The sequence below is a fragment of the Homarus americanus genome, unplaced genomic scaffold (assembly GCF_018991925.1).
Source record: "Homarus americanus isolate GMGI-L3 unplaced genomic scaffold, GMGI_Hamer_2.0 scaffold38395, whole genome shotgun sequence".
In the NCBI taxonomy this organism is placed as follows: Eukaryota; Metazoa; Arthropoda; class Malacostraca; order Decapoda; family Nephropidae; genus Homarus; species Homarus americanus.
In genome coordinates, this window is record NW_024731696.1 from 93104 (window position 1) to 109247 (window position 16144).

Genomic DNA, 16144 nt, shown 5'->3' on the forward strand with positions numbered 1-16144 from the left:
CCACACGCCTCCCACCGCCCCCACCAACACCAGCTGTCCCCGTCCCCCGCCCCACCACCAGCTGCCCCGTCCCCATCACCACCACCAGCTGCCCCCATCCCCATCACCACCACCAGCTGCCCCATCCCCACCGCCCCACCACCACCATCTGCCGCCGCCGCTTGAACAAGTAGTTCTGTCGCCTGAAAGTCATTATATACTCGCTTCCAGGTTCCCGCCCCCTTGGTGACGTCAGAGGCGGGGCCCGATGGAGAAACCCTATCTTATGTTGTTCTGTTACCAGGTGGAGGATGGTGGAGTGTTCGGTGACTGTACGTACGTTCACTCACTCTCTCTAGACGTCATACAGTTCTTTTAGTTCGTTCATTTCATCTTTTTTTTTTAGGTCTAGTGAGTGTTAGGGCTCATATCCCCTTTAAAGAGAAAAAAAATATGAGAAATGGCCATAATTTTTCACGTGGGATGATTGTGTTCACCTGTTCATCTAAAAGGTCGTTGTTTTGTTTTTCCCCCTCCGTGTTTTCCATCGTTCTTTGTCCTAGGAATAAAAAAATATAAAAAAGACTCGGTTATCTACCACCTAGAACTCGTCCCCTCTCTCTCTCTCTCTCTCTCTCTCTCTCTGCTGTTATACGTCCACTAGAAGAGAGAGAGAGAGAGAGAGAGAGAGAGAGAGCATTTTCCACCGTAACTATTAAAAAAAAAAACTCACTGTTTACGAATGACGTCATGCAGGTTTTTCCATTACGACAACACTAATTAAAACACAATCAAAACTCCCGATATCCACGACCGATTCCTCCAATGACCAAAAAATCTAACTAGTTTTAAAAGAAGTAAAAAATTCGTGTGTTGTAATCGATAGTGAACGGAGGCAGACAGTCAGTGTGAGGTAACATAGCCACCTGTATATAATGGATAGTTTTGATGGATTCTGATGGATTCCAAGTCCTTTTTGTATAACGTGAGGGTGTTAGATGGTGTGAGGGGGTAGTGTATTCTCAGAGAGCAAGATCTGGAGAGTACATTAGTATTTCATTTTTTTTTTAATTACACGTCGTCGCCATCATCATTATCATCATTATAATCTTCATCGTCATCATTAGTATCATTATCTTCATTATCATCTTCAGTGTCATCATTACTATCATTACCACCATTGTCATCATCATCATCATCATTATTATCATCATCTTCATTGTAACCATTACTATCATCACCACCATTGTCATCATCATCATCATCATTATTATCATCATCTTCATTGTAACCATTACTATCATCACCACCATCGTCATCATCATCATCATCATCCCGTATACATGTTCCTACCTGAAGCTGGAGAGACAGATGAACTTTACCTAAATATTTCAACTATCGATCAATTCTAGAGACACAAACAAAACAAAACTACATTTACTGTATACTAAATGTTACCTGTTAAACTGGCCATCACTTGAAAACTCCCCTGCCACAAATAATCCAGATGGCCATGGCCTCAACTTCCTCAAAAAGGTTCAATACTGACATTGGATATAACTCTCTTACAGATGACAGCTCAAGGATCACTCTTGGTTTCATTTCATAGAACAACTCTTTCTGAAAATGATAAACAAAAAAAGAGTCACATAACTTTAAAAAAAATATCACTTTTCACCGCTTTAGCATGAAAAAAATAATAATAATTGGAGTAATTTTGCACATAAAATGGCTAAATCAAGTTATTACATTTTAATAATTTCGAATAACATTTCCCCTGGCTGTGTTCTGGTATTATCTTCATGGTATATGGAGAACAGTGTGTCTCAACGTTGACACATCCCAAACATAAGATGATTCAGAATATTTTCGACCTCTCAAATCAATCTTCACTCCTTCATTTGTTTTAATTTATTTTGAAGGGTCTTCCGAAAGAGGATATCTGTTGCCATGAAATCTTAAGAGAAATCATGGTTTATCTTCCTTTATATGTGGACGATTGGCTGACCTTTGGGCCTTGGTGAAGAGGAAGTCACTTTATGAACTTCCAAAATTCTAAAAGTTTTAACCTCTCTTGGGTTATAATAGTTTACCCAAAATCCATAATCAAGCCTTGACACAGATACCAGAGGCTGGGTGTTTCCCTGTCAGGAGTCGGATCATATGCAGCTTTAACATCCAACCTCCTGGGAATTAAAGGATTTCCAACGAGACTGAGAGACCTACATAGAGTGATCCAACTTTTGCGACTTTTTCCATGGTGCCTCTTTTGTGTGTACAGTAATTGTGTGTTTGTGTAAAGACCCACAAAGTAAGGCTTCCTCTAACACCTTAGCACCTTCTGGCTCCAAACTGGAAGATTCTTCCAGTACATCACTCTGGTGACTTGTAGATACCTCCCTCTCCCAAATTAGTTGTCTGGACATTACTTAAAACTGGGCTCGTCTTCATATTTTCGATTTAGAGGAGAGCCCCCCTTCAGAGATCACACATAGACCTTAAAGAGTTACTGGCAATTCTCTTTTTCCCAAAACATTATTATTGTCACTAAATAAAGGACATCACAAGCTTCTCTCTATAATATCAAAGCTTACCTGAAGCTTAAGAAGAACACCAAATCAAAAGCCTTTATATTAAATCCACTGTTCAATTGTCCTTGGTCTGAGGGTAGTTTCTTACAGAATATTTATCTAAAATTAAAATAAAACAAAGCCATCTGACCCAAGAGCTCATGACATCATGAACAACAGCTTCACTGGCAAGAAGCTAGAATCCAAAATAGTTCTAAGTTTGGAGTTTGAAGGCCATCAGGGGTACTTTTAGGGAAGAACCATCATAAAGACATCTTCAACTCAGCTTCCATCACCTTACATCTGTGAGCATCAATCAGACTTGCCTTCCTCCTACAGTAATTTCTTCTAGCTGGAGCTACACGGTCATGACCTGCAATCCTGTATGGCCACAATTGAAGACTTGAGTCTGTAAAGGCAGGGATATGTCATGACCCCTAATCCCCTTCCTTCTCTCCTTTGTGTCTGTCCTTGAAGCCCTAACAAGGTGAAGACTGTGGTCAAAAGGCAAGCATGAGGATCTGTTAAGGTATGGTAACCCTCAGAGTTTAATAATCTATGTTTCTTTCTTGGTTCATTGAAGTCTAAGATCTCCAACTCTTTTTGCTTCTCAGTTTTAGCCTGTCTTGATAATTAATTCATGTCAAACTAGAAAATTATCTGAATTTTTCAACCAAAGGCTCTTTGTAGTTCAGCATAGTACCTAGTACATTAGGTTTGTGTAAAAATCGTAATGCTAACGTACCACTCCTTTCAGGCAGAAAAAAACACTGTAATGAAGTATCCATTTCCCTGACGAAACAAAATCACACAAGTAAAGCAATTTGTTTACTTAATGACCAAAAGAGGCACAGTTCTCTTACAAACATAATCTCCGAGTCTTTATTAACACTGGAGGTTGGAAGCTTCTGGAACATTAAGGATAACTGTTCCACATATCATCCCATTCTGAATGTTGAAAATAACAAATGTAGTAATTATATATACAGTACTGTGTTCCTGATGCCTGCTCCCCTGGACAGGTATCATAGAGGCACAAGACTTACATTTGGGAAAAGAAAGAAATAATATACACCCGTACAAGATAAAATAAAAGAGTACTAGGCCACTGACAGTACAAGGATTATATACCAGCTGTGATAACAAAAACAAATACAAATAAGATAATTTTATTATAAAACAGAAAATCAAACAAATATACAATCAATTCTCCTCCTCTTCCTCATCTTCATTAAATGATAAAAGTTTCTTTTTCTGTAAATCTTTCTTCTTGTCCTTTTTAGATTTCTTTTCTTTTTCATCTCCTTTCAACTTCTTGGGGTCTGTTTTTCCATCTTTGTCTTCTCCGCTACGTTTTGTTGGCTTACGGAACAAGATTCTGCCATCAGGAGGCGGCTCTGCAATGAACAAGCTTGTATAAATTAAGTAGTATAACCACTATATAAATAATAATAGATCCTACGTATTTCTAGATCAAGACACACACAAATGTCAAATAAAAGAGAAAATAATAAAGGGAAGAATATAAAACAGGTGTAGAAAATACAGTAACAAGAAAGTGATAAGACAACAAGCAAAAATATCCACACATTCTTTTTCGTATCTTGAACTTGCACGGGCAAGACATTCCAACCTTGCACTTTGCGATACCATTTGCGAATATATTTTTTTATACAAACTAGCAGAGAAGCATACATGGACACTCTTGTACTCATATAAATACCTATTAATGTTAACTATTAAGAAGTTCTCAAATAAGTACTGTTGACCCAAAAATTATTCGTTTCCTTTTACCAACATCACTCTGTAGCTGTTAAGTCATCGGTCAAATACAAATTCTATCTCTCTTTTATCTTTAATTCTCTCCCAATTTTGTGTAAGGTGGATTAAGAAATTAAGAAACAGGGGCAGAAACAGTAGTGGAGAGGCAAAAGAACAGGAAAAGGGTGAAATATCAAGTGGACACACACATTGTACACAAGCACACATTCATACTTCCATATATCCTCAACTAACATACAAAGAGACAAAAAAAGGCTAAAACATCATGCAGAAACACATACAATATACCACATACACAAACATACACATTTCCATAAATCTTCAACTTATATAAAAAGTATAGAATTTACTTACTTAGGTAGGTACTGGACAAAGGTTTTATGCCTATACTGTATCTGCATCTCCAAACAGTGGTTAAGGTAGAACCACACTGTTATCTAACTTCTCTACAATTTCAAAGTTCATTTCTTCTCTAATGGACTAATTTTATTCCATTAGACTTGCTGCTTCTGTCATTAATACTGCTAAAGAACACCCACAGTTTTCTTCTAATTTAATCTCTAATTTCTTTCCTAATCACATTATAATTACCTAATTTCTTTTCTGTGAAGTATTTACATAAGAAAACTAGACATGACACATCACAAAAATTCCCATACGAGGCGTAGCTAAATACAGAAAAATTTCCTTTAACCTAACTCTACCATTAAGAACCTGGCCATGAATTCTGTAATGTACATAACATATCTACGGAAGGAGTTATATAAGCATAGCAAGTTTCTGTGCAATACCATAACTGCTTTCAAAAATACAAAGCAGACAATGAACTGTTGGTTGACAGACGAGGGGACATGGTGATTGCTACAGTACAGTATATGGTTCCTGCATCTACAGTATGAGGCCCTAATAAACTATATCAATCTACAGTATTAACTCTATTTTTTTTCCACGTATAGAAGGAATAAATCATGAGGTAGACAAATCTTAAAGGTGGGAAATAAGGGATAGCATGATAAAAATAAAAGGCAATTGTAAAAGATGACACAACACATTTATAAAAACAAGTGTCACCTAATTGTCTAGACAAAATATTGCAAGAATTTCAAACTTTTTATAGCATGATCAGTAGTGTAATGGTTTATTGGAGAGAGATACAGTACAGTATATAAAAGAGGATTACCCGAGTCATTACCCTGCCTACTTTTTTTACCAGTTATTGTCACCCTTAGCTCACGCCTCCAATACAGCCTGAACAGTTACCTCTCAGATCAACTCCAGTTCTTGTTGGGAGTTAAATATAATACCTCATCCATTAAAACACTTAGTACAGGATTTGATCTAACTGCATTCCTGAGCCACAGTATTAGTTATAATATCGATAATTCTTTATGAACTTGTAAGAATGTTTACAAATGTCTAATGACCAAGTTTGAGGTTAGCCAGCATGTTGGTATACCAGACCGAACAACATCAAGGGGAATCCTCGACCTCACTTTATATAATTCAACCAATCACATATTAGCACTTCCTATTCCAGATGTAGGTAGCTGGTCTAAGGATCATAAGAGGAAGCTGGTGCAGTCTGATGTGGAATTTCATAAAAGTTTCATTTCAGAAGTTAGATGAGGATATGCTCCATGTCCCTCCATAGAGGTAGTTGAGTCTACATGTAATACTGTATGTCTTCTGTGTTCTGTATGAGGACATAGGAGGAACTATCTTGGAGTCTGACGGCTGGCCTATACTGCATTGGGTCATTCAGTGACACCAACTGGGTTGACTGATTTTCCCAGGTAATCTATCTTGAAGGAGGTCACTAAGGGCACACTCCTCATTTTTTTCAATAGTTTTCATTGACAAAAATTTTGTCGTATGTTTTCACTTGCAATATGACCTTCCTTGAGGGAATTACATAGTTCATTCATTTGCATCTTCTGATGAATGTAAACTATGCCAGATAGTAATTAACACACAGAAGCCAAGCATTAGGTTTTAAATACTAACCCACAAAGATTAAGATTCATAACTTTCAATAATTTCAGGCTAAACCATAAGCATCAACATAAAGTCATGGGCACTAACATCCTTAAAACTAAACTTGACATGTACTGTAGTTTACAGGGTATTATAGTACAGTACAGTATACTGATACATAATACTACAATATATTATCAGAGGAAATATTAAATACACAACAGAAATAAACAAAAGACAAACTGAAGAATGACCAGTAAAAAAACTCTTAGTGAAAGTACATTCGAGACTAAAAGGAGTAAGTCTCGGCTGACACGTGTTGCCAACCACATAATAATGGTGAGCTTCCATAAAGGTGTTGAGATCCATTTATGTTTCAACACACTCCAGTGACTCATCAGCCATTAGAGGCAGCCATAACATGAATAGATATCTCATTAAGCTCCAGATAAACCTAAATGAACAGTGGCTCACTCACCAATGGCCTGTGACCATAATATGTATATGTAATTAAAAACTTTCTCCACAAAAAACACAGGAAATATTGACTATTATCCAGTTAATAACTGATAAACTAACCTTCATCTTCCTCTTTGGAAACGTTGACCTTCTCGCAGTTCCCTCGTAAGAGATCGTCCAGCTTCCCTTCCGCTCGCAACTTGTCACACTCCTCTTGCGTCAAGTCATTTGAACGTAAACTCACTACCTGATCAAACATGACACTTATAAGATATAAGCCAAACATACCTAAATTGTGTGTCCATCAAGCAATTTTCATTTTACAGAAAATATGCAAGAAAAGACAGTTACCAGTTTTAATTACAATACAGTACTGTATTGTATCTGAAAATTTAGGGCACTATTGTTTGTAGCTAAACAATATGCATTATTTTCTTAACACAATAAATTTAGACTGCAAAAAACACTCTAAAGTTAATTATGAAAAATCTACCAAATTTAACACCCTGCTCTCACAAAAGTGTTGAGAGTTTCACCAATTTGTGTAAAATCATAATTAATGAGAAAACATATTGATAAGACAGAGATAATTTGTTTGGAAAACATAGAATTTACAAGCAATTCTTCAATAATAAATTCTTTCTGTTGTATGTGTGTGTGCTGGGGGAGAGGGGAAGGCCTGATTCCAGTTGAAGTGAAACATGTTGAAAAAAAAAGAAGCTAACTGGAGTCTTCTAAGGTGGTATGGACAAACTGTACTAAGAAAACAGAAAGTGAAAGATTGGTAAAAAAAGTGAATAATGGTAGGAAGATGGAAACACCAAGAAGGAAGGATAAGAAGATAAATGCACTAGAAATGATTGAGGTTGAACATCAAGAAGAAGAGTAAATGAATGATGGAAGAGCCAAGCATAGAGTGATGACGTTTGGGAACTTTACATCAGTATGAATGAATAGACAACTGTAAATAAATGAGAAAATGTGTACAGTACTTGCTCTTGGCTCTGACCACTCTGCAACATAGCAAGTGAAGCAGTTAGTAGTAATGGCCTGATATCCCTCCTCTTCCTGCAATTAAATTCAACAAAAGATGCTGTGGTTGTTGACTAGCATACCTGTGGCATATCATCATCTTGGTCTTCGAGGTCTTCATCTGTGGCTGCTGGCATCACCGCAAACTGAAAAGATATATACATACTTTACTACATACAGTACATATGGTTATTGAAATAAATATACTGTACACGGTCTATTGTTATCTAAATTTCTCCTAATGTCATCGCACAAGAACCCCTAAGCATTAGTATTTACCATAATAATTTATTTTTCAACAATGCTCAGTGGTTCCTTTCTGTTAAAATTAATCATAGTTAGTGATAGTTCTCATTTGCCAGAGCCATAGGGAGGCAGAAGCAGCAGCATACTTTTCCAGAAAAATTCTATCAATTACGGGCTTGTGGACGAGTTTCCGAGTTAGAAATTCAGGAGAATTTTCCGAAAAAATTCCAGAAAATCACTTTTTCTTTTTTCATTGTCTACGAGTATATTCCAATGTTTAAATCAGGTTGTATTTTCTGAAAAATTCTGAGAAAACTTCCAGAAACTCTCTTCAATTTTTTTTTCTGGATCTGGGAGCAAATTTCGGGGATAAAATACTGTAATGCGTAATTCTGAAAATTTCCGAGAAAATTACGGAAATAAAAAAGGGACAAAGAAAAAAATAACGGAGCTCTTCCTCCACCTGAATTGGGTTATTCTTAAGGTAAGAAATAGTTTATTTTAAATAGAGAATTTTCATTAGGAAGCTCATTAACCTGGAGCATCCTCATAGAGTATTAAATTACATACTGTACCAACAGTTCTTATTTTAACACTGCTCAGGTTGTTTACAACCGACCCGCTCAGTCCGAGTGTACTCTCATGTCCACCAAAAACGTAATATTACACAATGATGCTCCAACAAAGTTGCTTTCATTGGTACGAGATATCAAAATAAGTACTTTCGGCTTAATATAACACGGGAGCCTGGGGTTTCAGGAAGTTAGGTACGGTTAGGTAGGTTTCTTTGGTTGGTTAGGTCAGGTTCAATTAGGTTCTAGTTAATGTCGCCTCTTTTAAAAACATCTATGGAAAACAATTAACAAAATCAGACAACTCTTTCTGGTGGTAGAGCTGTTTTTAGACATTACCGTAAAAAGTTGTAGTGTCATTTTTATTAGTTATACTGTACAGTATTATCAACCAAACAACATCTGTATAAAATATAAATGGATTAATATTACTCTTTAGTTCGTCCACATTAGGTAAGGTTAGGTTAGGTTAGGTTAGGTTAGGTTAGGTTAGGTTCTTTTCGATTCATTATTATTCATTTGCGACAGAAATGTATTGAATAAAAGTTACTCAAAATGATGAGATATTTCTATTGCATGTATTAAAAACCTTAAAATCACCAAATTTAAGTATAAAATAATATTAATTCTTGCCAAAATCATGGATCGACTAAAAAGTTAATTTCACCTATAAACAAACTATATAAACACTTTCAGGTTTTAACCATCTACTCCACTATTACTTAAAGCACCCTTAAGGAAATAATCATATGGTAATTATAGATCTAGAGTATATAACCTTTTCCTGTAAGCCATTGTCCTCCTTGTAGCCGACCTGCTCCTTGAACCTCTTGAGGAAGGCTGGCTCCTCTGGCCTAGAGTACGACACATTAACACGTTTACCCGTCCACCCCGCCATGCCTCTTGTCCTTCTTATGAGAAGGAGAAGGTTCGGTACAGGATAACTCGTCTTACTCACAACATTCACAAGTTGTTGACAGATTAGAATGTTTTGGGTTGAACGATGAGATTAATGTTGTACACTTACCACGGACAGAACCCCCCCCCCTCCCTACGTTTATGTTTCTTATAATATTAACCAAAGAAACCTAACGTGATATATAATATTATAATATTGTTATTTTAGATATTTTTTTAGGGATTTATATTAGAAATACAAGAAAAAAGAACCTTAGAGGTAGTTCGTGGTTATTTACTAGCATTAATTAGATGTATTGCTGAGTGATGCAAGGTTTCTTCTTTTATATAAATATATCTTGTATTTATCGTAGATTATATAACTCGTAAGTTACTGTAGTGAAATATTTAAAATATGAATCAATAAAGCTTGTAATATTTTAGTTTATCATTTTAGTTTAACCCTTTAAATGCTATTGTTTATGTAAATATTAGCCTTTAAAAGAACACGTGTTACTCCTCTCTAAAAACACTGACGTCATCTTCTACGCATGCGCAGTGAGGAGCGGGAAAGTTAAGTAGTGACGCCAGACAATTATTAACTTATAATTGATCTGTTGGGAAAGTGAATCCATTATTCTTGAATTATACACTCTAAGATATTACAACAACCCAAGTATCGGATTTGAAGAGGTTTATGGTGGTGGTCGTCGAATATACAATGATTTCTTATAAAAACTGAATATACGTCGGCAGCCATTTAACTCCGCAACTACAAAGGTAAGTTATTCTATTTAAACTAAAAATTATAAATAAATTCACAATTAAACCTATATATTCACGAACTGCGAATTATTTAACATAAAACTGTTCTCATTTTGAATTTATAACGAGAAAGTAAAAATACGTAATGAATAAATTACATAGGCCTATAGGTAATAAAATCAGTTAAAGTTGATTTATTTGTCTCTTTAAACTACAGGCCTAGTAGTTATTAAAGTTACTGACGCTTCATTCAGTTAGTCAGTGTCGTTTTTCCTTGACCATTTCATTTTAAAAGTATTCAGTATCACATTTTTAATAAATTACTTAAGTGTATTTATTATTGATGTTGATATTCTTAAATACATCTGATTTGGTTGTTAACAATTGACGGACGTGGAAAGACTGACGTGCTCAGAAAATTGACAATCTTTAGAAATTTTATGCAAGAAAATGATGAAAAAGGTGTTAGTGTGACGTGGAAAATATTGGAAATTAATTACTGGAAGGAAAATCGGTGAAACCATTATATAATCTCCGGCCATGACACTTTAATGGACTTTCCTCTAGAATGGTTAGTGAAAATTGTATCTCTATTATTAGTAATAATAGAGATACAATTTATTTCATTTGTAGAATAATAAACCTAACATGACTATAATGACATACAATGTTCTTAATCAATCTGAATAGGGTTTTAAATCATGTTTATGACCTAAAAGTCACTGACACATTGCCCCATAAGCCATTTAGGTTTGCTAATACTTTACACTGTTCCAAATCTTTAGTTCCACTGAAATAGGATGAGTTTTAAGCGTTGACTTAATGGGTATTATTTACGTCCTGGAATTAATGTAAAGAAGATAGAGTGCCGACAGCTATTATCAGCATGAAATAAAATACAAACGGAAATATTTAGACAAGTTAGAGCAAATAGCACAGTGTTTCATAGATATTCTTAGCTCCGTGATTATTAAGTACGAGGCTACTTCACCAATGTTAAAGAACGGAAGTGACTGCTGTGAGCACTTTGAATATCTCAATGTATGGGATAAGAAGTAAAAGTTAAATCTCTGTAAGTATTTTAAAACTCTCCGGAGTCTTTATAATTCAATTGACATAAATTTTGATGATGTACAATTGGAGAACAGAGATATGTTTCTTTTGTTATTTAAATCTTTCTTGAATAGGCTATGGGTATTTTCTAACCTAAACTATGCGCTTAAAGGCTGTTGTTAAAGTTGACTTAGGACACTGCAATTACCCTAAATTTATGATTTATGCACCTGTTGAAACATTCAGTATCACCGCTTGTTTGTGAAATATTTCAGTAAGTAGTAACATCGTGATAAAACTGAGTTATTTATTTCAGAGACGTAAACTGAATGTTTTTTTTTTAAACCACAATACGACCAATTGTATACAAGACCAACTTTTAAAAAAATAATCTTTATGAGTGTCCTTCCTTCATCCTAAATTACGTGGTACTGTAGGCTATCAAATGAGTGGGATTAAGACCGCATTAAAGTGTGTTCTTACTAGATATGTTGTTTACTTTATGATATGCTGTTAATTTAAATATTGTTTACTTTATGATATTTACTTTATATATTGTTTACTTTATATGTTATTTACATTGTATCTTGTTGACTTTATGATGTTGATTACGTTATGTGTTGTTTGTTTTATATGAATTCTCAATCAATCAATCTAGACAAAATATTATAATAGGTGTTATTTATTGATCGAAATTTTGCTTATTGTTGAATGAGGTTTAGCTGCGTTTGTGTTAATTTTTTATTTGACTTATAATATTGTTTTATTATGGTGAGGGTTTCAATTGAATTTAGACAGTGAAATTTACACTTAAACACTGTTGCAAAATATGAAAAAATTAGCAAGTATTTCAAGTGATAATCTCAGATATGTTACAATATTTTTTGGAGTGTTCAAAATTCAAGGCACATTTGTTGGTTAGGAAATCCAATATGATAGCGTCTATTGTTATGAAAGTAAGCTGATAAGAGGTGAAATGATATATAAATAAAGAGTTAAGTATTACGTGTAGGAAAGTAAATAGAGTGAGCTAGTTTATCATAGACCGTTTTCTTTTACGGTGTTGTTATAAAGCATGATTGTGGGTAACTCAATACTTTCAGATAATAGAAGTAACCTGAATCCTTGCCTAAAATTCATATAATTCTTGGTAAGGATAAAGAATTATACAACAATCATTATATATTTGAAAATATATACGTAAAGAAACTGTGAAATCTAGTTACAATACATTGAGAATTGAGAAACGGTAGACAGCAGTAGTAGGGTGTGTTTATTAATAGTTTGTGTCTGCTCTATGTCTCATATTACGCGAGTCTATGGTGAGTTCTGTTTCTCATATATTTTTTCATTGTAATTAATAATTTTGTTACGCGCTTAAATACTTTAGTTGTTGAAGTCCAGTAATCACATAATAACTTCAACGTTCTTGAGCCTTACTTTTATTTCATCCTCTCCGCCACTGATCGGCTCCTTGATACGGTTAGATATTCTCTCCCCGGTGTTGTCTGATAGGAGGAGTGAGTTTGGTTGGTTGACTTATCTCCGTTATTTTATTCGTTGCTCACTGCTGCCAAAGAAGTGCTCACTTACTACCCATCTGGTGCACTCTTGGTGATCAGGGTGACCTATGGTGATTTTCATTCTTCAGACACTTTATTGATTAAGGTATTCGCTGGATAGTATAGTTGTAATGTAATGTAACATCTCGTATATTGTATCTTCACTTACTTTTACGGTACACTATCAACTCCCACACCTTTCCTGACCTAACCTAACCTAACCTAACCTAACCTGACCTGACCTACCCTTCCAAAGCTTTGCATTCCGTCGAGTCCTCAGATCTAAGATAACACATGTAAAATTAACTTTAATTTATCATAAGCATCCTGGTAGACAACTAGATACAAGAAATAGTGAAATAAAAACGTCTCGCCCAACGTGGGGCTCGAACCCACGACCCCGAGATTAAGAGTCTCGTGCTCTACCGACTGAGCTAGCCGGGCTGTTGAATTGGGTTATTAGGTTAAATTTTCCCCAATTTCATCGTGAGGTTTGGGTTTGCTTATAATTTTAGTTTTGTCATGTTTTAAACAACATTTTTTTTATCTTTGGTTCAATCGACATCATGTTTACAATTATTTGTTTACCTGCACTGCCTGTGTACTTGTTGATAGATAGATAGATAGATAGATGTACTACTTATAAATTAGAAATTACATATTTACAAACAATATACAAAGACAATACTACATAACAGCTTCACTAAAGAAATATCAATCAATCTATCTTAAGGCCGTTACTGAGTCAGGTACTTTTCCCCATTCCTGGAGACGCAAGAAGACATGAGAATTACCTGTGAGCAGCGACACACGGCGGCGGAAGTGGCTCGAACACCGTACAGAATCTCTATTGCGTTTAACGGCTGTCTTGTGGCAGTCCTTGTTTGGAGCGGCTTCCTGTGTAGTACCTTTGTTTGTATACCTGGCTGCACTATCTATCTATCTATCTGTCTATCTATCTGTCTATCTATCTATCTATCTTTGGCCAGCGTGGGTAAAAGGTCTGTGGTCCTGTTAATGTAATAATAATAATAATAATAATAATAATAATAATAATAATAATAATAATAATAATAATAATAATAATAATAATAATAACAGGACGAAAAACAATTAGTCAGTAATAAAGAAAATGATAAATGTTAATAAAAAAGGGACACAAAATGGTAAGTAAATGAGACGAAAACTAATAAATGAATAAAGAAATAATTTTAATAAGAATAAGACAAAATACTCAATAAATACAGAACTTAGTAATGGTGATAAGTATGAGTAATTAGATACAAAACTGTAAATAAAAGAGAATTGGTGTAAGTAATTATGTATATGATGTTGACAATGTGATTTAATGCCAACTATACCCCTGCTACCCCTTCCACTTGCCCCTACCTCCTCCCTTTCCCCCTTTCCCCCTTTCCCTTGTTCCTACACCTTCCCCCTCTCCCTTGTTCCTACACCTGCCCCTCTCCCTTGTTCCCTACACCTTCCCCCCTCTCCTTGTTCCTACACCTTCCCCTCTCCCCTGTTCTACCTGCCCCCCTGCTCCTCCCATTGCCTCACCCACCTACCCCCCCCCCTCTCCCCTTTCGTAATATCTACCCCCCTCCCTATCCAGCCCCCCCCCCAAAGCCACACCCACCTGCCAAAACATCTCTACTTTGGCTACATCAAGCTGTTCCCTCCCCTCCCCCTCCTCGCTTCCCCCTCCTTCCATCTGTGGTTCCCTTCATAGTCTCCTTCAAGTACCTCCCCTCCCTCCCCTCCACTTTTCCCTTCATCCCCTCCCTCCTTCCTCCCCTCCCCCCACCAATGTCCCTTCCTCCCCTCATTCATTCTCTCCCCTGCTCTTGCCTTTCACCCCTTCCTCTCTCCCCTACATTCTCTTCCCTTTATCTCTCCTTCTTTTACTCACTTCTGTCCTTCTCTTACTCCTATGCCTCCCGCGAACCTGTAAGACTCCCCAACTTGTCTCCCCTCTCCTCCCCTCTCTCCCCAGTCTGCCCCTGCAATCCTCCTCCTCTTTGTGTCTCCTCTTTCTCCTCCCTCTTCCCCCCTGCCTATCCCTACCCTCCTCTTCACCTCCTCCATCACGCCCTCCCTTACCCCTCCTCTACACACACACACACACACACACACACACACTTTGGCTGGGCATCAAGCAGTTACATCCTTTCCCTCTCTTGGTCCCCCTTTCCCCCCCTCCCTCCTCCCCCCTCTTCCACTTCCCCTCATTCTTCCTCAACCATCCCTCCTCCTCTCCCCTTCCTTCCTCTCTTCCACCCCCCCTTCGATTCCTCTGCCATCACCCCCCCCTCCCCACTTCCCCGTCATCCGTCTTACCCCCCTCATAATGGTGCCCTCTCCCCACAACTCCTCCCTTCCTCCCCCCCTCCCCCTCACAATCAAGAATAGACTTGCCTGCTAAGAATGAGTGAGGGAAATGTCTTGTGGTGCCGGCAAGTGTGAGTGACACTGGTTACTCCCGAATGACACATAGTTTATTCCTGAGTGACACATTGTTTACTCGTGAGTGACACATTAGTTACTCTCGAGTGACGCATTAGTTACCCTTAAGATAAACCATTGGGATTAACACCAGGTAAATTTTAGGTAATCATTGTCTTATGGGGTTTATCTATAAGAACAAGTATAGGTTAATTGGGAGTCATTCATTCATATCGACAGTATACGACAGACAGATATACACAGACAGACACAACATGATCACGGAGAGCGGCTAGTTAGGGAGGGAAGGAAGATATTGAGGGGGGAGGATAGAGGGAAGGAAAAAAGTGGGGAAGGGGAAAAAAAAGGGTATTGCGGGGAGGGGAGGGATAGAAAGGAGGGTATCAGGGGTAGGGTTAGGAAGGTAGGAGGGAGGGTAGTGAGGGAGGGAAGGTGGAGGTCAGTAGGGGAGGATAGGTTTAGCCTTGGTTCACCCCAGTGGGAAAAAATGCTCGACCTTGTGCCTGCCTTATGTTATTCTGGGAGGAGGAGAGCCAACCTGCGTGACGTCACCTACCCAATTGGGCTATTTACCTGCCGAGGGTGTGTGTGTGGGGGGGGGAATTATAACCCCTTGTGCAGTAAGTTTGTAGTAAGGTATGTGGATATGATGTGTAATTCACCCCCATATCTCTCTCTCTCTCTCTCTCTCTCTCTCTCTCTCTCTCTCTCTCTCTCTCTCTCTCTCTCTCTCTCCTCTCTCTCTCATGCAAGCTCTGTCCTGCATGGCAGTGAACAGTGACATTAC

The 16144-nt window shown here is 37.1% G+C and overlaps 1 protein-coding gene and 1 non-coding gene across 2 annotated transcripts; both read right to left on the minus strand.

Moving 5' to 3' along the window:
- Positions 1–3702: 3702 nt before the first annotated feature.
- Positions 3703–9623, minus strand: LOC121867815 (uncharacterized protein KIAA1143 homolog). The gene is made up of 4 exons (XM_042367936.1): positions 9393–9623; positions 7880–7942; positions 6885–7011; positions 3703–3946 (listed from the first exon to the last, which is right to left on the minus strand). The coding sequence occupies exons 1-4, from the start codon at positions 9510–9512 to the stop codon at positions 3753–3755; spliced, it is 504 nt and encodes a 167-aa protein (XP_042223870.1). The 5' UTR covers positions 9513–9623; the 3' UTR covers positions 3703–3752.
- A 3639-nt stretch (positions 9624–13262) lies between these two features.
- Trnak-cuu lies at positions 13263–13335 on the minus strand. Its single transcript has one exon. It is a non-coding gene; the product is annotated as a tRNA-Lys (tRNA).
- Between the last annotated feature and the right edge of the window lie 2809 nt (positions 13336–16144).